The sequence below is a fragment of the Tyto alba genome, unplaced genomic scaffold, assembly GCF_018691265.1.
Source record: "Tyto alba isolate M040663 unplaced genomic scaffold, T.alba_DEE_v4.0 Super-Scaffold_23, whole genome shotgun sequence".
Classification (NCBI taxonomy): domain Eukaryota; kingdom Metazoa; phylum Chordata; class Aves; order Strigiformes; family Tytonidae; genus Tyto; species Tyto alba.
In genome coordinates, this window is record NW_024881297.1 from 8,364,569 (window position 1) to 8,386,265 (window position 21,697).

At 35.2% G+C, this 21,697-nt stretch overlaps 1 protein-coding gene across 4 annotated transcripts in view; it reads left to right on the forward strand.

Moving 5' to 3' along the window:
* Positions 1-21,697, forward strand: part of LRBA (LPS responsive beige-like anchor protein) — a 415,639-nt gene that overhangs the window by 259,481 nt on the left and 134,461 nt on the right. For all 4 annotated transcript variants that reach the window (XM_042796732.1, XM_042796735.1, XM_042796733.1 and 1 more), the window contains 2 exons: positions 18,988-19,105; positions 20,478-20,580. In XM_042796732.1, the coding sequence (XP_042652666.1) occupies positions 18,988-19,105; positions 20,478-20,580 (221 nt within the window). The remainder of the gene's footprint in view (positions 1-18,987; positions 19,106-20,477; positions 20,581-21,697) is intronic.

Here is a 21,697-nt window from a genome sequence, read left to right on the forward strand (position 1 = left end):
GTGATGGAGCTCCATATGCTTTTGACACAGAGGGGATAGGAAACCATCTCTGGGTGTGAGATTTTGTGCTGAGACACTGAACAAATTCATGGTGATATTCCCTAGATAGAGAGGGCTGCCTGCTGGCAACAGATACAGGAGTTCAATGTGTAAACTCTGATAAGGATGACATGTAATTTGTGTTACAGTTTGACTGTTAATTGTATATAAAGCATCAGCATTTACAGATCTTTCACTGAGAGCCCTTAATTGGGAAAAGTAAACCCATGTCATTAAGAGCATATCCTTTAAGGAAAAAGAAGGTAACTTTTTTTGAATTAAGCATTCAGGGTGCTTTTGGGTTTGAATACTTCCTTTCAGTATTGTGGAATTAGGCCAGCAGTCTCAGTTTTGGTACAAGACAAAGTTTTTTCCCAACATCGCATGTAAAATGTCTGTGTCATCTACTTTGTGCTTTTCCTCTTATAGTTAAGTATGTTGAAGTGTAATTAAAATTAACTGCCATCACAAAATCTGTCTTCTGGGGGGTATAACCAAAACATCTGAATGACTGAGATTTTGGAAATATTCATGACTTTTTAGCAAATTACAGTCATATCCATTTGCTGCAGACAGAAAACTGCCATGAAATTTTATGATAAATTACTGCTTTTTGTGTAAGTACAAGTGGGAGTCACCATAAGTTTTTATTTTTTTCCTAAGTTTGGTGATAGTCACCTTTATTTTTTTTTTTAGTACAAAAGCAAGACTAATGAATCTATTCTCTTTCCTTCTGGATTCTGTCAAAAAATAAGTGATACTTGATACTCTGTATTCACAATTAATTTTCCAATCTCTTTTTGTAGATTTTATACTCAATTTATTTGCCCTTAATCTCAGCTACAGTACTGGAATTAATGTAAACTTTTAGTTTTGTGCCTAAAGGTGACCTTATGATGAAATCATGGATGGTCTCTGCTTATATCATTAGAGAAGTTACCTACTTTGGTAGATGTAAACGTTTTGTAAAAAAACAGACAATTCAGAGGCACTTGGATTTGCCATTTATTTTCTAATTGTCACTAAAGAACACAACCGTGTTTGAGTACAGATTTTATGTCATTAGAATCTGTGTAATTTGACCAATTTTTATATCTCAAAGATATCTTTATAGTTGGATGTTTCTTGGAAATTACTATGAAGTTATATTCAAGAAAAGCTAACTAGTCAGGTTGTTTCTTCTGTGGTGTGTTCATATAGCTAGCAGACAGAAACCATGCTGGAAAACACCTGTATAGTAGCAACAAGATATTTTCAGAGGCACGAAAGTATGTAATGGTCTCCAAAACTGAGAGGACGGTTCCAGCCTCACTTTAGTGCAAATGGGATCTGGCACAGAAAGAATCTCTGGACCTAATTCGTGGCTGCTTAGTCCTTTCCCCCCACCCTGTCGTATCAGCAGCATTTACCTGATAAGTCAAGTTTTAGGGAACTGACCTGACAGGAAACTACCTTTTCTTCCCTGGATTTTGACAAGGGTGATTCCCCGAGCCAACTACCTCCTGGGTCATAGGAACATTGGGGGCAGCAGAAAGAAGGCAGCGGGACAGTGCAGTTTGGAGCAGGCCAGACCATCCTAGTAGCAGCCAGCTGCTGTGGAGCTATAACTATAGGCTGTGACTTCAGTCAAATGATAACAGGTGAATTAGTATTTTAATCGAGATCCTTTAAATGGGTTGGAAACATATAAGGGTGAGTTGTGATAAGAATCATAGAAGTGAAAAGTTCAACCCTTTTGGTCTTAAATCACTGTGTTATCAAGAACACTGTCCTTTGGGGAGAAAGTGTCTGGTGCTAAAACAGTGTAAGGATATACCAGTTAGTATTGTCAACAGCTACTGATTTATACTGTTGTTTTATTGTAATATTTATGTGGGTTTTTATAAAAACACACATATGTACTTCTTGTTTTGGGAGTGTTCCTAATTACTCTTCTGGCAATTTGATACCCTTCTATTCATGTTGGATGCAACATCATTTACATTGTCTCTGGATTGCTTTTCAAACACAGATCCCAAAGCCAAAGATTCCTACTCCAGATAATGCAATTTCATTGATATCTGAAGTTGTGTGTCCTTACGTAAAAGTCAGTTGTTTCTTATAACATTGTGCAGAAATTTAAAAGTTGTTCCATCCCATGCTCCTGAGCAAAACTTGTGACTTCTACCATTTTTCCCCTCTCCTTGTTGTGCTCATAGGATAGCAATCAGATATTACTGGTATCACACTTTACCCTGGAGAAAGGAACACATTAATGTCTAAATATTAAATTGTTGCTGGCTCTATGAAAACATCCAGAAATTTATTCATGTAACTCTAGTGCAGGGTTATGTGATCTGTATGGCTGCAGGTACACCAATGCTATGTGGAAACTTCTTTTAATTATGGCTGTTAGATGTAAAAACTTTTCTGATACACCTTTGTATCTCTTGCGTTTAAACAACCCTGTGCAGAGATGCTTCTCTTTCCCTGCAGAAAGTTTTCTAGACAGATAATACTTGGAAAGTAAGAGTTAAGTTTTACTTCTTTTAATTATAGCTTTGCTTTTTTTTTTTTTTTTTTTACTTGACAGATTTCAATTTTCAATTATTTTCTAATCTTATGTTCAAGCCTTCTGGTCCTCGGACCTGCATTTTAAACTTAGACATAACTTGTTAGTATTGATAGAAAAGTCTTACAGGAGCCCTGATTAAAGGATTTTGATAAAGTAGTTAAGATACTAGTTAGGTTAATTTCTTTCCTTGGCCTGTGATTTTTGCATCTTTGTATTATGGAGTTGGGAAATCAACACAAGCATTACCAGTCGTCTGAAAACCAGAGTTGGATTTTTTCTACTTGCTTTTAAAGAGATTCCAGTGTTAATGTCCTGAATTCTTTGCAAAGCTGCAGAATTTTTTGATTTATTTTGGTTGTTTTATTTTATATTTATTGCCAAATGGCATGTTCATAAAATGCAAAATCATACAGTGTAATGTCTCTGGAAATTCTCTTGGCATACTCAATCTAAATTACTTTAAACAATTCTATCTGATGGCCATTTTCAAAAAGAACTGCATAATTACTAAACTGAATTCCAAGAATATGCACAGGTTTGCTGAAGAGTAGATAAAGCATATGTTTACATGACTTACACAATAAGTGGTTTCCCTATACAGTTTGCAAATAGTGATTATAATTTCGTGTTAATCAGATGCAGGGAAATGTGCTGAAGGAATAGTGCTTTGCTGCTTTTGTCACAGTTTCATCAAACTGATTTTGTCAGCACTGGAGCATAACCCTTGCCACATCAGTTTGAGTGCTCATTAGGCAGCCGATTTGTCTGAATCCTCATTAAATTGATTAACTCATTTACTTATGGATGATGACATGTTGTGTGGTACGGGAATGGTGGTTAGAGACTAGAATCAAGACTCATGTTGACTTGCTTAATATTCAGTTGTTCATTTATTTCTGCAATAAATTGCCACATTCAAGTACTCTAGCATCTGTGATTTACATTTGCAAAAGTGTGGCATCAGCTGAAGGGTTGAACTTACATTGTGTAAACTCGCACCTCTATTGGTAAACTACAGACAGCAGTTTAGAGGCTTCTTAGGCTTAGGCATAGGTTTGCTCTAATAACCTATTTATTTCACTGGGGTACTAGACTTTCTCATAGAACCTAAAAGGCTCTTTTGAACATCTGTTTTAACGTAAATTATATAATGAAGGGGAAACAAGTAGGAACCCTCTTCAATTATACATTCAGAAGAGGGAGACTTTATTAAAAGAGGATACTTAAAGCAGTTTTCTGAAAGGTAGCTTTCAGAAAAATGATCAAAATAAAAACAGGAAATCAGTTGATGATTTAGATCAAATTCTATGTATGCATGTAGTCTAGAAATTTGTATTTAAAAAATTTGTTACGTTAATACACTTCTAATATTTTAAGGTGCTACCTGGAAGTGCTGAGTGTGTGCAAATAATGCTGAAATTTGAGTTTTAGGTGCCAACTACAACTTTGGTCTTGGTTTGTGAAACTGGAAAAGAAAGTTTAAGCATGCAGGTTTTAGCAAATAATCAACATTTTTTGTCTAATTCAGTGACTCTGCAATGTGTGGATGGCAAGCATATTAACTCATTTATGATTTTTTGATTCAAGATTAAATGTAGCTTGAGATAGCTCAAAAAAGTAGCTGAGTACTTCAAACTTTATGAAGATAAAGAAGCCTGAATTCTCGAGTGGTCAAATTATTTATTTCAGTAAGAATTTGCTTATTCCGGGGCTGAATGTATCCTTGAATATAGACAAAGTAGTATGAAGATGTTCTATGCTTTGAAGCAGCAGGATGCTTTTTGTATTACTAGGGTGCAGTACAAGCCTAGTCACGGACCCTGACAGTATCAGAGAATCATAACTTGCAAACACAGGCCAGAGAACTTCCTCTGTAAATGCAGAAAGAGAAGCAAGAGATAGCTACATGTTGGCCAAGGTACAAGAAGACAAGGAACAAGACATTTTCAAAGACCAAATAAGAAATTGTCAACATGAAGCGAGCAGCTATCTACATCAGCAAACTGTTGAAGATTTTAGAGGCATGACATTAAAGGAGTGCTTTAAGAGTTTCTAGAGAAGATGTACAGCAGAGCTTCATATATTATTGAGTGGCTTCTTTTTAACACTTAGAGAAGTGGGAGAAACTGGATAGGTGCCTGACTGAAAACCAAACTAATCATATGTAGGGGCTGTTCTGACCGTCATCAAGATTTTACTAAACCAAAGGTTTAGAAGCATTCCCTTCAGGGATGGTACTGGGTTAAGCAGTCCTCAGGTGCCACCATATCACCTTGCTCCCCTCCCTTCTCCAGTTTTGAGTGGGGAGCTGAGTCAGACTAAATCTCATCCTCTCCTTCATCCTTTCAGTTTTTTCCCTTCTCCTCACCCTAGATTACTTTTATCTGAATCACTTACCCAACTCCAGCTTGCTGCATAACCTCACCCATACGACTGTTAGAACAGAGGGTTTGAGGTATCAGTAGAAAGTGACTGGGGATGGATGAGATGAGTTGCAACATGAGCTGGGCAACCACCTGCAAAAATACTTGAGAAACTGCAGGCTGAATGGAAGATGGTTGAGCAGGAAAGAGAGTGTTTGTCTTATTTCCCAAGCCGCTCAAACTTTTAATGGACGAGAGAGTTGGAAAAAAGGTAGACCATTGAGGGAAATGTAAAAGTGATTTTACATCTTTTTATAATTTAAATGGAACTGTCTGTTTGGGCTTTGCTTTAATGTAAAAGTTAGTAATTACTTCATTTTTAAAATCATTAGTGTATATATATACTGTAACACTAACTATTGCAAGTGTTTATAGTAATAAAAGTTACTGTCCCCCTAATTCAATCTTCTTTGAATAGAGTTAGGAACTTCGATGTTCTCAGACTAAGTTTCCATACAATTGAGATGAGGCAAAGCATGGGAAAATACCCTTTTATTGTAATAGTTGCATAGTATTTGTGGTTATATTTGTTTATCTTGATATGCAATTTTATTGAGGAGCTAATCAAACTCGTCTTGTTTCATTGAGATAATGACCAAGTGCAAGTGAAAACTTTTCCAGGGCGATACAAAAACAGCGGAGAAAATCTTAATCCCCATCTGTAAAAGGAATTACTGTCATTGAATTAAATAGATCTAGAATTTCACTCACCCTTTTATTTTTTGGGAAGAAACAACTCTAAACAAGTTTCACTTGGGAACTTTTTTTACTAGAGATTTTTTTTTTTTTTTTGAGAAATGTCATTTATTTTCATTGACTAAGATAAGCTTGTAGTTGGAATGATGAGGAGAGTTCATGAAAACAAGTTCTGTGATTCTTATTTCGATTAGTGTTTCTGTAGAATCATTTTAGGATCATAGAATATTTGCAAAGCACATGTGGAACACAGTTAATATTCGAACAGAAAATTGGTGTTCAGAGTTAAATTACTGGGCTCTAAATTTTTCTACATCCACCTATTTTCCCTCTTTACTTGCCTTGACAGTTATAGACCGCTTCCTTAATGGGGCTTGCATTTGAAGATAAGCCTGCATGTAAACAAATTAACTTTTCTTAAATGGAGAGCCATTTCATCTGCAATAATGTACCAATTCATAAACTATCAGAAGCATATTTAAAAAAAAAAAGATAAATGACCCATTGTATAACACTTACTATTAGGCAGACTAGATGTCCCTGTGTTCTGGGAGATAAGGCTCTTGTATTATTACACTCTAATAAAATGAGTTAATGTTTTAGTATCAGAGATAAAAGGACAGTTGGATATATTTAATAACCAAACTGAGAAACACTTAATTTTAGTTGTCTGTAGCAATATAACACAAATTCCCCTGTAAAACAAATTGCACTTTTGGAATATAGTTTAATGTGCATTCGACAAAGGAGAAAATGAGGTGATTGAAGTTCAATTTGTAGCATGTTATTAACCATTTCCGCTTGACTAGATGTGTAAAAGGATAATGGATGAGGGTTTTATTATTGCCTTTCTGCTAAAATGAAGTGGTGTAAAAGATAAGGTGATGAGATTAATGAACATAAGGAAAAGGCGTAATCAATCAAACTCCAACAGGGAGATGAGATGACAGTACTTAAGATTTGCAAGGATACACGTTTTAAAAAGTGGATTTTATCAGCACCGACATTTTGTTTGGTTGGAATGCTGAGAAGCAGGTACTTGCCAGTTTTAGTTATTTTTTGGCAGGTTCTTTACGCTACCGTATATAAGCTTCAACAATTAATATAACAAATTAAAGTTGGTGAGTCTATTTTTTAATTTAAAATCCACATTTAAAAAACCTGTATAATTATGAAATGAGGACAAACAAATACGACTTCTGTTAAGCAGAAGCAATGTTTTGTTGATTAATTTATCAGTTCTTCACTGGTGGAACACTCTTAGGTATGTCTGATGAGTTACTTCCAGTCTTTGTACGACTGCCTCAAGTTTTGCATCCCAGACATTTGAGTAGCTAGTTTTCACACACTTAAGGAAAAGTAAGGAATGTTTTCCTTCCCCTGTAATAAGTGCTCAGCCATTGAATTCCAGAAGGTTTCAACTTCCAGCTCCTTGAGTAGACAATTGATTATCTTGTAGAAGTAAATCTGCAAAAGTTTCTAGCTGTAAATGTGTTCCACCTTGTAGGATGTGATATTTTTATATTTCAGATCTCAAATGCAGTACTTCTTTCCTCTGACACATATCTTAAAATTATTAACCTGCTTGAATAGCTATATTGTTAACATGTTATGAAAAGAATTGATTACAGGTATTTTTGATTTTCACTGATGCCAGATCCCAAGTTGGTAAAATTACTTGCAAGTACTCCAGCTGCAGTTACTCATAGAGAAAACCCTCACTAACCTAAAGGCAGGTCTTCCATCTTAAACTCCATTTTTTTTGTTTTGTTTTGTTTTACAAAAGAGCATTGTGTTACAAACTAGGTCAGTTAAGAAATGAAAATGCCTCTGCAAAATGAATTTTTCCTATGCCTTCAATTTTCTGCTCTTTTTCAAAAACATATACCTTTTCCAAAATGTGGAGCTGACTGGGAAGGGGCCTGTTATTCAGTTAGGGTTTTTCCCCACTTAGAAGATTTAAGAAGGGCTCCCACATCATTCCTTCAAATGTGGTTAATGTATTTGATAAGAGTTGCCTATGAAAGTGCTGCTTTAAGTTAGTTTTGTAAATGAAATATGTACGAGCAGGAAAAATTGTGTTTTTTCAAGAAATGGTTAGTTCTTGGCAGCACTTTGCACAGGAGGGATAGGATATTGATGTGGGGTTAGGTTTGTCTAAAAAAGCAGTTTAAAATACTTTTTTCTCTGTTGACTTCAACATTTTGGAAACACTGTTACATATTGGCTGGAACCTGGTGCTTTGTAAATACTCCCACATTAGATTTGATTTTTTCTGGCTCTTAGGAAAACTTCCAGTTGTGCAAAACAGCATCATGGATTTGTAAGATAAATGCATAACACAGCCCAGATTACAGTTCTTCACAAGGGCTGATATTTTCACATAGACTTACTGCCCTCTTTCCTCCTATCATCTGCAGAATTCTTTGATAGGCTATTTTTTATTTGGCCCTCAGGAGTAGCAAGTTTTAGATTTAATACCCCAGGGGGAATGACAAGGCAAATCATGTTGTTGGATCAATTGTTCAGCTATCCCCAGACTGCTGTCTGTGTATCTGTTACACTTGAATCACATTTCCAAGCCTTTGTTATCAATCATTTGGACTAGAAATGCAGTTTAATTTTCTACTGCATTTTAAAACTGAAATTAGGATTATGTTCTTGTTCTGTTATGCGAGGATCCTAGATGTGATTGTAGAACTCACATTAGCTATGCCCATGGCATGCTTAACCTTGGAAAAGGGTCTATACTTGTAGGAATGTTTTAAAGCTGAATTTCTGTATTTTACCATCTACTAAGATGAAAACCATCAGTTATTGTATAAAACCTCCTCTTCACATTGCTTTTTGTTCTTTACAAACGTGGTAAGTTTTAATTGGCCAAATTATTTCTATGGGCGATCTTAAAAGAAGAGATTCTCCCTTGCAGTTGGGCCATAGCAAAACCATTGTCACTGATTTTTCAGGTAAAGGAACTGACTATAATCAGCCAATCTACTTTTACAGGAATGTAAGATAAATGTAAGAATACAGATACAGAATTTGATGTATACTCACGTGGGTCTTTATTTTAAAAAGTGCATGTATGTGACATGTCCTTTGATAACTAAGAACAGTTTCTCTATGTTGTCATACCTATATTCTGCTTTGGTTTACAGTAAATGACCTAGCAGTGAGTGGAGAAGCACTTGAGCAATGGAAGGTTTATTAGCAGCACTGTGCTATCTTCTGTCCCAACTTCTGAGAGGAGGGAAAATTTCTGTAGCATTAAGTACTATACAGTCCTGGGCTATGGGGCAGCAACCAGTCATCCCAAGTAAGGCTAATATATGTCATTACACAGCAGCCTCTGCAGCTGCTTTAGTTTACTCAAAGGGAAGATTTGGTTCCTGCATCAGTCCATAGTCTGTGTGGCACAAAGGTGGTGTTAAGCCATTTTTACATTCCCATCCCTTTGCAAGCTGCACCTTCTGTGCCATATCTTTCATAAAACATAGCACAGAATCTTTTAATGTAAACTGCTGGATTGGCAGCTCTGGACTTTGACTTTTCTCTTTGCCTTCAAGAGGCACATCTGTTCTTCTGTGTATGGGCTTGGTTCCCATTAATGAGCTGATCAGATGCAGTCTTTCATGATGACTGGTACTTTAGCTTACTGCCAGATGTGTGGGGGTGTTTTTTGTTTTTATTTTGTTTCTGATGATGGGATATGAAGGTCAGTTTACAGGTCATCAAATAAAAAAAAATCCTTCTTTTTGGCATTGAAACTCTTTTTTTCATTGCCCATTTTCTTTCTTCTCCTCACCCAACTTCTGCAAGAGCAGATGAAAATGGCAGACACTGGACAACTGCCAGTATTGCAGGTGCACTAGTTCCCTTCATTCTTGGTAGTAGTTGCTGCTTCCACTTGCACGTGTTCTGGCTGGATAGGCCTTTGCTGGATACGTAGAGAAACAGCCCATGGGAGAAGTCACATCCTGAAAGTGGTGAAATAGGTTTTTCTAAAAAACCCGCAATGGCTAAATAAGAGACAGCAAAACAAAGATAGCTTCTACATTGTTTTTTATGCTTTGCTTTTGAGATACATGCTCCTGTATATTACCTTCCACTGTATCTAGTAATTCTGCAGTAGATATGAACTGCTGCGAGTCATTAGTCTGGCAAGTGTCCTAGATTTCAGACTACTTGCTAGAAATCAACCAGTACAGTCTGATAAAGATTATCTCCAAGGCTTTTCTGCACTAGAAATTTATAGAACAAGAGGGACCGACCAGAACTTTAAATTAAAAAAAAAAAAAACCAACAACCCATAACATGGTAATACGTCTTGTCATAAAAAAAAAGAATCGCTGGTTGATTCCTTTTCTGACTTTCTCAAGTACTTCAATCTTTTAAATAAGAGAAAGTTTCATGGCTTGTTTTGAAATCCCTTAATTAGTTTAGAGAGGTTTTTTATTGTAGTAGTGTTACAACATCATGGCATACATTTGACCCACTAGTAGCAGTAAGATGAGCAAAGCACTACAGCATAATCTGTTCAAAACTGGAAAGGGTACGAAGTCCTCTGCTAAGTGCTGTAATTTCAATTGTTAAAAGTTTGACAAATACTAGAAGATGCTTCTGATATGCAAGCAAAAAAAAAAAAGTTTTTTTTCTCTGAATTATGAAAAGAGGGGCCTGTCCAGAGACTCAGGTCTGATGGTGTAGGAGAGAAGAAGATAATAATCAGTTTTGATTGTCTGAAATCCAGACTGACTGAAAACCCGAACTGATTTCCACATGAGTGATTAATCATAGATGGTGAGGCTGCATCCCTACCACTTGCTTTCTCTAATTTTGCTTCAGTTGTCTTATACAAAAAGTCTTGGTACCCTTCGTTACATAAAATCTTTCCAGAAAGAAACCTGTTCTTGACACCCTTCAAAGGTGTCCTGTTCCTGTATCCTGGAGCGTTTGGACACAGAATGGTTAAAAACAGTCCTTGGTGGTATTCTTCAAGAGTATTTTAAAGTCATTTCAGACACATGCACTTGGGTATCTCCCTCAAAAACTCCAGCTGAATAAGCCCTATGTCCTCTTACTTCTGTTAGAAAGATTTCTATACGATTATATTTTAAGTACATTGACAAAATTTGGATCATGGTCATACTTATCACCTCAAAAATACACATCTGTTTTTTGCTTAATGGTAATACCATGTGCCAGGGACTATACTAAAAACTATTGAGGTTAAGTTTTAAAAGCATTTTTGTTTTATAACCTCATCTCCAATAATTAAAGTATTTCCATAATGATCACTTTCAGATGGTATCAATCTGAATTTGTATTTCCTTTTTTGTTAACTCACAAGCAGACAGGAAGACAAATTAAATGATCAGTTTTCAAAAGGCAAAATTCGGAACATCTAAAGGTTCCTGTTCTTTGTCTTTTAGTTTTCTTATTAATAAACCTGAAAGTGGCCTAAGTAATGAGGTAGTAACATTTGTGCTGATATAAAGTTATGTTGTTAGCACCAAAATAAGTGAGTTGTGTGGAATTTTTTTGAGAGGTCTAGACACCTGCCCCTCAGTTGCCTAGGTAAAACAATGGCAAGTTGAGTTTCCTCACTTAATTTTCAAAAATTCTGCCTCATGTAGGGTAGCTAGCATGGAAAGCTCCATTCATTACTACAGAGGCTTAATATTAGTAGAGCCTCTATTTCAGCATTTTTCATCTGAATTCAGCCTCTTTGGCAGCTTCTATACAATGAGAAATCATTTCATTGAATTTTGCTCAGTGATGCTTAAGCTTTCTTCTTGAGCTTTTGCAGGTAATGTCATTTTTTCAGTGTATACAAAATGAAATCAACAAAAGTAACTATTTCAGTATTTACACTGTGTATGTTTAACTGATGGAATTCATTGACACATGAAATCATGAAGCTGTATAATTTAATGCAGTTCACAAAGGGGTTACGGAATCTGTCAGTCTGTGTGGACATCAAGACTAGCCAGAATTGTACTTATTAATTAGAGTGGATTAAAAGCACTCTCCAAATTTTAAAACTTACGATCTAATGAAGGAAAAAATGAGCAAATACTCTATTTACCTACTGTCCATAACTATATGCTATGCTTTTATGCATTCTCTTAGTCATGTTTTAATATGTGCACATATATATATGCACACACACATGACACATACCAATGCACTTACCCAAGAGTATCTTCAATCTTAGATAATTTAAGCAAATATTATAAGCAAATTTAGATCCATACAGACCCACTCACATGAGGTGTAAACAGAGTGATCCATACACGCTTCAATGTGGAAGGTACAATGCACATCTCAGAGGTTCCTTTATACCATTTATGTTTATGACTCTTCTGAGTTATTTCTGTATAATTAAAAGATATCTTAGTTATAATGTGTTGTCTGTATCCTTTTTACTTACTAGGTATATGTAGCCTGTGTAGGTATTAACACCAATGCTATAGGAAACAGCATAAACAGGTAACCCTGATAGAGTAAAAATTGTCGCCGTTCTCCTTCTTTATGTGTATAAACACCATCATAAAAAAATAAAAGTTGGAGTAACAAACTTCCAGCTTAATGCATGTACTTTTTTCTTTATGATCTTCATATGATTGAAAAGTGTTGTGCATGGTGGGTTTTTTTGCAACAGTGTTTTGCAAAATCACGTTGCAAGTGTATTATGAATAAAAATGACTGAGGCAGATGAAAAGAGGATGGTGGGCTAGGGAGCTGCCTGTCTAAAATACCACATAAAATAAACAAACCTTGTCATGAATTTCTGTTTCTTTATATATCCTTTTGCTGCTTGCAGGTGTTGCAATGACATTTCTAGAGTGCATGGTCTGCTGGCTAGATTGGTAGCCACACTGCTTTTTAATGGCACCTGAGATATGTTATGGGAGATTGCTTTAGAACGGTTGCCCTTGGTTTTGGTAATAAATTATTGCTAATTCTTACTTTGTAGCATTTTGCATCTCAGGAATTGATAATTATAATTTGCATGCACATTTATTAGAAACACACCGAGACTATCAATTTGTTTCACATGTGTCAATGAACAACTCGTTGATCATTGTTTACCTAGCCTGTTCTTGAGTCAGTGATAGAACCTGAGGATGGACACAGCATCTGAAATAACCACTGTTTCAGAAGGTGCAAACTGAAAAATTTGTTAAATTCTTACAGTTAATTCCTGATGTCAAACTGTCCCAGATGATGTAAACAGCTGGATGAGTCTTTTGTATCTACCTCTTGATGAGCAGATCTTACTAACTCTTAAATCAGAACATAACAGGCTCACTAATTCAAGATATCCATCAACTCCTATGACAGTCTGTGAATTCTTGCAATTCTGGCTCCTTTTTATCCTAAATAAGCCTGCTGTCTTATTTTCCAAAGAAAGGCATGACTTTACATCCTTAATCTTGCAGGTCTGGGACAGCCACCCAAACCTATATTAATTTTCTTCTTTTTGAACTTTCTCTTGCTAGGCTGCATAATTTAACTTACACACCTATCTTTAGGAATCAGATCTTCTTGTTCTTTTGGTTGATTAAATGTTGTCTGCCAGTGGTAATGAACTCCTGCTCTCTGAGAGTCAGCAGGTTTAATCGAAAGGGAAAATAAAATTGTTTGTGAAATACTGGATGCAATGGAAAAGTGTAAGGTAGTTGGTGCTAACTTTGCTAACGTTGTTTGCAGATTTATTAGTCCATGTAAAGTGTTTAGAATGTCATAGTCAAATCAGAAGAGTTCTGAATACAGGTTCCCCTGATCATTTTTTTTCCTAGTTAGATCTTGATAATCAAGGAGATTGTCTGTAGTTAGTAGAAGACTACTTTCAGAAAATCTACGTTGCATGCTTTTTTCACTTTGAAATACAGCTTAAACGTCAGGATAAAGAAAGAAGATATAGTTGTGCATTCCTTTATTTTGATCAACCGGGAAGTGTTTTTCGTGTCATCACATGTGTACTGATCTGTGGCCTTTGACAGACTTTATTAATTTCCAAACAAATGGTATTTTTATTTGTATATCACGTACATAGAAATTCTATTCAAAAGTGAATAGATCTAGAAAGAAAACTAAGTCTTAACTAAAGATTAAATTATTTACAAATCCAGAGACCTTAAGGTATATGAAGCTAGTGTAGATAGTATACTGTGAAATAGGAATTTCAGTTTGTGGTAAATCTGTCTGTCCCAACAGCTTCAGATAAAATAATTTTATCCTTCTAGAGCACATCAATTTGCTAGTCAGTGGTTCATGTATCAAAAAGCATTCTGTGAAAATATCAATATCATTGGTTAATATAAATGAAATTAATTTTTAAAGCTGGGCTAAAGGTTGACATCTGAAAAATTGCATTACTTTGCAGAAGAGAAATTTCTGTCTTCCAGTGAAATTTCAGGTCATAAGGGCAAGTAATTTTCACAATCTTCAATGGGAACCAGTGAAATATGAACTTCATTGTCACCTAGCCCCAAAGCGATAAGATAAAATGAGCTGATACATCATTTGCTGTGGTTTTATCATCTCCTCCAGTAATTGGAAGAGAAAACATAAGAGTCCTTTACCACCCCCCTCCCCAATCCCTTCACCACCCACACCCAGGCATAAGCTATTTTGCTCTGATCGATACAAAGGTCACAGAGTATTTATTTATTTATTTATTTATTTTATGCTGGGTAAAACTGTCTAGTGGAACATTAAAGTAATGAATATGTTTAATTGAGTTTGTCACCCATGAAAATTCTGAACAGGATTGTATAGCAGACTGTGTGTGCTCACAGTGGGGACTGGATGGGAGACTACTACTGTTTGCCTGTGGGTTTCAGTGGCTGGTTGTGTAAATATCTGAGTTTTAAAATGAACATCTTACTTGCTGTTCTTTTGAGAAATCTAAAATAAACTAATAAACCCTGTGGTTTATTTAAGAGCATTTGGATATTTAGAATTATTAATAATCTGATCTGTTAGTTTAGTTGTACTTGAATGTATTGAAACAAAGAGCAGAGTAAGACCCTTCCACTGTGTGTGAATCCTTCAGCCAGGAACTAAATATTACCTGGAGAGTAGGATCTGAGGATCCTCAGTTGCAGGGCTGAGATTGTGATGGAGATCCAGGTTCCTCATGAACTGAGAGCTAGGTTTTGTAATCTTTAAGTGCTATGATTTTGTCTTCCTGCACAAAAATGACCCTGAAGCCCAAATGACAGAGAATGCTGCTAGAAGAATATATTTATGGTTTTATCTCACAGCTGCAATCAAATTTAAATGCAAATTAAATCCTTTATTTTTTTTATTTGGTGTGGGTTTTTTTTTCTTGTTTTGTTTTGGGTATTTTTTGTTGTTGTTGTTTTTGCTTTGTTGTGGTTTTTTTTTTTTTTGTCTTTTCTCTAGTACATCAACTTTTTTCAGAAATATACAAATGTGCATCAGCTTTTTAAATAAGCTATTTAGTTTTTGTTTTACTCTTGGCAGTTAAATTGGCTGGCACATTAAAGTAATATAATTATTCAATTACTGTTTCAGTTCTATAACCCATTTGCAGACTTAATTACTTCTAGCCTATTCACATTTTCAAGATCAATAGTACTTTTCTATAAAATAAAATATACGATAGCTGATTGGTTTGCTTAAAAGGTAAAGCAAAATGTTTGTTCAGTCTTCAGTAAAATATTACTTTTGTCTGATTCAGAAGGCAACTGAAGTGATGGTATCTTTTAACTATTGCATGTAATCTTTTACGAGAGACATCGTTTATAATCAACATTTAAGGAGGGTTTTGAAGAAAAGGTAGGGGGGGCATTTGTTTTCCAAACTGTAAAATGACAGAGTAGCTTCCAAGTGATCATTTTAATGTTGGGAAATTAGCTAATATGCAACTATGAATTGTGAGGAGAGGACTCTTTATCTATGATCTTAATTCGCGATCAGCACTATGCTACCTGAGTTTTCATGCAACTCTGATTTCAGAGTCTCCTCGAAGTGGAAATTGGAGCTGGCTTTTCTTTACTTACTGGTTTCTGGGGGAGTTTCTTCCAGCCATGCAGTGTCAGGGCCTGCAGCATGAATATGAGGAGTGATTACAGGTTTAGACTTTCATTTCTATTACTTTGAAGTAAATAAGGTACTTCATGCAAAGGTGAAAATAATTTTGTATTTTTAATAATATTGTCATGCTGTCTGTTCATCTGGTGTTGCCAAAGTGTAATCACAGAACAGTTTGTCTAATGAGATTTTTGGAACAGTAGAACTTTACAGTTGGCTCATTTATTTAAGTATTTTTAAATAAAAAGATAAAGTGTATAAATTGTCTTTCCTCCTGTAAGGTGCACGATCTTTTGAAATAAATGAAATTGGCAGTAGATTAAACTTCAATCCGATGTGTTGAATGAACAGCAATTCTACAAGTACTTCTTTGTGTGGGGAAAGGTGGTACTATTTGTGCAGATTAAATTAGATTGTACACCCTCATTAGTCTTTGTTCCACAAGTTGTTCCAAAAATGGTGGTGACAAAAGACAGAAATGAGTCATTTTTAAACTCAGCATATTCTACAATAGTATGAAGAAGATAGTTGTTCTTAAATTCTTAGGTGGAATTCTGTGTTGTGTGGCATATAGGTGAAAACAGACAAATGCAAATCTAGTTTTTGAAAGTTGTAATTCTCATAATATCGGAAGTGGTAACACTGATTTAAAAAATATTTAAAACATCCCTTTGCCAGAATAAACATTGTGAATTTAGTTTGAAGTATGAATCAGTTTCTGCAACTAGGAGGTTCTATTAATAAAATTAGATATTTGACAGGGAATAAAAGGTTGAATTGGATTTTCATAAGGAATACTTAGTAATACACATGAAAGAAATGTGTTTGTCTTCTGGACCTTTCATCTACTATAGGTGGTATGATGAGCCGGGAGCAGTAGTAATGATGCAGTTTCCATAGCAACTGGTTCATTGGCGGGCTAGACCTCTGTCTAGGGTGCTGTCAGTGTGCCTGGAGTTTCAGAGAACAGCATGTCCCAAAGAAGGTCTGCTTCCACCTAATCCAGTTTTAATTGAACTCCAGAGACTTTGAAGTGAAGCTGTGGACCAGGCAGACGCTATTCCAACTTGAAATGAACGCCTTGCTCAGCTCGGCCTCAGCTGCTTCTCACTCCTGATAACTTCTGTTAATGAGTGGTTTAGAGAATTGTTATAGTGGTGACCAGTAGTGTTTCTGCAGTGCAGTTCCAGTTTCTGCTGTAAATCCTGTTATACTGAATTCAATAACTTTATCATGGCTGTACAAAGTGCACACCTCTGCTGTTTTTCAAGACGGTGCTTCCAATTTTTAAGAAGTTACACAGAGCAAGCTTTTGGCCATGTGCAGGGTCTTCACTGTCCTGAAAAAAAAAAAGCTCGCTTCACAAGGGTAGAAGTAATAATTATTTAACTTGATGATTTTACTCACAGTATGAATGCAGTAAGTATTTGAATTTGCAATGCACAGACTGATAGTGACAAGCAGGCTGTTGCATATTAATTGTTATTACAGATAACTGGAGGTCATCACATTCCTGTCTGTCTCAAAAAATAATAATTGAAATTATAAGCTCTAATTTAAAGATCATAAAATGGATAAATACCAGCAAAAGTAGTAAGATTTTTGTACACAAGCACTTAACCTTTGTCTCCTTTGTTACTTCTTTTGATGTTGTGCTCTTTAAAGGATATTTATATGCATGTGACAAAAGCCAACTGCGGTGGTTCTGAATAGCACCATAGAATTATACAAATCTGCCAATTAGTGTGGATGTGTTATGGATGTGGTATGAAGTGTCAGCATGGCCTAAGTCTGTTAGTTTGTCCCTTCCAGAAATGATTAGCAACCACTGACGATCTCGAGTTCTTTCATAGCATTTCTAGAATTTCATATTGGAATAATTTTTAATTTTTTCCTTCTCTTTCTGTGTGTGTGTGTGTGTGGGTGTTAGGAGAGAAGTTGTCTGTGGCGCTCGCATTGAGGGAAAGATGAGGGATTAAGTAGAAAGAAAGAAGGTGTGAGAGATGGTTTGCTTTGTATGCTCTGATCTTCTGTGCTATTTGCTTTTGGATTGCCAGTCTTGTTTGCTTTTAATTCACAAAGGTGATACAGTATTTTATACTGTATTGGGTAGTGCTTTTATAATGGTGCTTCTGCTTTCTGTGCTGCAAAAATGCAGGTTGTTTGTGGATATATGCTACATGTGAGGCAAGATCCTCCTTTGTTAAAAATATAAAAACAAATTTTTGGGTTCATCAACGGTCTTTGTTAATGTTAAAGGCTTGAATTTCACTTTTTTATACACAATATATTGCACAAGTGAAATTGTAGTAAGAGTGTTGTTAACTAGAATTATGTCTGAATCTCCTTTTCTGTGATGGATTTTTAAATGGTTTTGTGTTTGCTAAAATTGACAAATCTCAGGTTTTCCTTTGCTTACGGTTTGTTAATCTGAGGCAGAGAAGTGTCCAATCTCACTGTCCCTTAACACGTAAATAATTAAGCTTTGAAATGAAAAGTAAAAAGTGAAGCAACAAAGAAACAAAGTGGCTGAGGACTGAAAATGGGATTAGTTTGAATTGTGAAGGCAGACTAAGCATCTGTGTCTGTCAGATGGGATGACAGGAATTGTAACAAGTTACTTTGACAACCGCTTACTCCATAGAGAGATTATGCTGAGTTCATTTGCAGGTTTGTGTTTAACCTTAGCTGACAAAATGATACTTAACCTCTTATACAGCCAACCTTTATAGTTCCAGAATTAATGAATGTTGCCTTAACGATAAATGTAAGGAGCATTTTTTCTTTAAAGACATTTTTTCTTGCTTATTTGTTACAGGCCTTTTATTACAATGCTAAAGTGAGTGCAGATACATCCAATGGCACTAGTAATACATTTCAGAATATGTTTTTATGCTTTGCTGAAGTGCCAAACATTTCATAATGTTTCTGAAACTCCCTTGGTTATGGAAAATAGGAAATTGTCTTTAAAGGAAAAATACAAGCAAATTTTTAAAATCCTTGACATTAGTAGTTGAATTTAGGACTTCAAAAATCCATTATAGGTTCATAGCGTGATTTGAAGTTTGAGCATATTTTAATTTTGCTGCAGGTTTTGCATGTAACTGGTAGAATCCATACTTGTGGGTCAAACGGTTTCTTTTTTACAAGAAATTACCTGTCATGACAACATATTTAAAACATTCTCTCTCTGTCTCTTCCTACTAGATTCTGGCATATACAGAAGGACTCCATGGAAAATGGCTCTTTTCAGAGATTAGATCTATCTTTTCCCGACGTTATCTTTTGCAGAATACTGCACTGGAGATATTCATGGCAAATAGAGGTACTGTGGCTTTAGAGGAATGACAAGTGTTGATGTGGGGACATGTGCATTCTGTTTGGCTCTTTAGTCACATCTTTTTTTGCTATGGATTTGTGTAGATAGCAGAAGGGCTTGGATTATGTGTCTCAATATTTAGGTTAGTATATTTTTAAAATTTAGTTTCTCTTTTTTTTTTTATTTTTTTATTTTTCAATGAGGAATTATGATCAAACATGGTAACTGGGAATTAGCAGTGCCTCACTTCCATTTATATCTACATGTTTATTTGGAATTATCTCAAAACTCTTGCTCAAGGCATACCTAACTCTGATCTATTGTGCATTAAGGGATTTTTTTGTCCCTTTGAAAGGTTAATAGTTGTTAGTTATACACACCAAGAACAACAAAATCACAGAACTTCACTACCGGATTAGACCAGTGACTGGTATACCTTTATGCTTTATTTCTAGTAATTATTTCTTTCATTTAGACCCTAGTGCAACTCCAAGAAATAAATGTAGATTTACCTTGTTTATTAACCTTTTTTTTTTTACCCTTCCCTTTCTTCAGTACTTTTTTCAGACACACATGTACTGTGACAAGTCACTCAAAATATAGTGCGTTGAGACTTGTAGAACTTTCTTCTGCTATTTTCTCCCTGAAATTTTATTTTAAATCAGGTTGTATGATATCTTTACATTTTAAACTGAGATTCTTCAGGTACTTTAGCGCTTTTATACTGATAATGAAATTTTGAAAAATTTTGTAAACTGTATACAGGCACCAAATAAAGTAGGTAGTAAGATGACACTTTTAAAATGTAAAACATTGGTTTGGTAACGATATGAAATGTTGTTGTCCTGAAATCAGTAAATGCTCCATACAGTAACGTTTTATGTGGTTAGTATGCTACTGAAAAAGTTTTTGTCTTAAAATCATCTCTAACCCTGAATGTGGCTGATAAGTATTCGGACACATATCTCACAGAGCGTTGTTGCACATATCTGAAGTGCATATTATCCAACAGAATATTAATCACGTGCATAAACACTTTCCTATTTTGGAACCTGTAGTTGTACTCTGTGAATTAGTAAGTCTCCACTGGTGATACCATGATTAGATTGTTATTTAGATTTTTAGGTTGCTATTTCGTGTCATTTAATGTTTCAAACAAAATATGAAGATAATATTTTGAAGAATATATCTTGAAAATACATAGAAAGCAAAATAGTAAAGGTGTGATCCAATTAATATATTAACATTTTTTTTTTTTAATCAGTTCTAGACATTCAATCTGTTCAACACCTAAGCTTAGGGTTAAATTTTACTGGGCCAGCAAAGCCAAAAATATAAGGTGTAAAATCATGCCATATTTCAACTCTTGTGTTCACAGTGGGTGTCATGTTCAACTTTCCTGACCAAGCAACAGTAAAGAAGGTGGTTAACTGTCTACCTCGGGTCGGTATTGGTACTATCTTTGGACTACCCCAGACCAGGTAATTTACAATTTGAGTTAATTTTCAGTGTCAGTTCTAGGAGTTCTTTTTTTTCATCAAACCAGCCTACACGCTTTGAAGCATTTACACTTACTAGTTTACAAAACATGCACATGCTCAGCTGGTCATTTCTATATGCTATTTACAATGTGTTTGTATAATAAAAACTTTTGGTTTTGAGATCTTTTGGGGATTTCTGTCTGTTATAGGGAAGATAGCTTCTCTTTGACAGTGAGACTCAATCACTTACCCTACTTAAGGAAAATAGGTTTCTTTATGCTGCCAACTCACTAAAATTTAAGACTGATGTAAGACTGGTTGTAGGACTGATTAGCTTTTATGGCAGTGTTCAATTATATTAGCTTGACTGTAACATCCTTGAATCCTCTGTAGTATTTAAACGTAGATGAAAATGATTGTTCCTCATCGGAAGGATATTGTAGTGATGTGTAGAACAATATAAGCTGAACAGCATGTGAAGGATTGGTATGGTGTGCTCATGTTTTAGCTCTGGAGAACATTTTTCAAATTTTACATATTGAGAAATCAGTATTACATCATCAGGCTGTGTGTTTAGATCCTAAAATGAAAGAATATGGTTCAGTTTGCTACATCTTTTTTAGCAGAAGATTAGGGCTTGGTTACCAGATATGCTCTGGATGAAACACAGCAACACAGTTTGATGTTCACTGAGGCTGATGGAAATAGGAGTTTTTGAAGTATCACTCTCTAGCTGGATTAGTTACCTCTTGTATTTTAATGATTTATAAACCATTTTTAAATAGATTAATTTTACATTTTTAGAAGAAACAGCAACCCTTAAGGGAAGTATCTTGATTGTTGTTACTTCAAATTTTTATTTTTTAAAGATTTCTGTGCACAGAAATGGCACTAAAGTAGTTGGGAATGTTTTCTGTTGTGTTTTGTAGCTTACCTCTTTTTAATCAAGTCCAGAAAAATTCTCTTGAATTGCAATTATAGACACTCTACAAGAACTTAAAGGATTTCTATTTGCAGAAGCAAATTATATGTGAAATTTTTAAAATATACATGAAAGTATAAACACATTTGTTCAAAATTTCACAACCATTTATCCTGATGAATTTGTTTACAATAT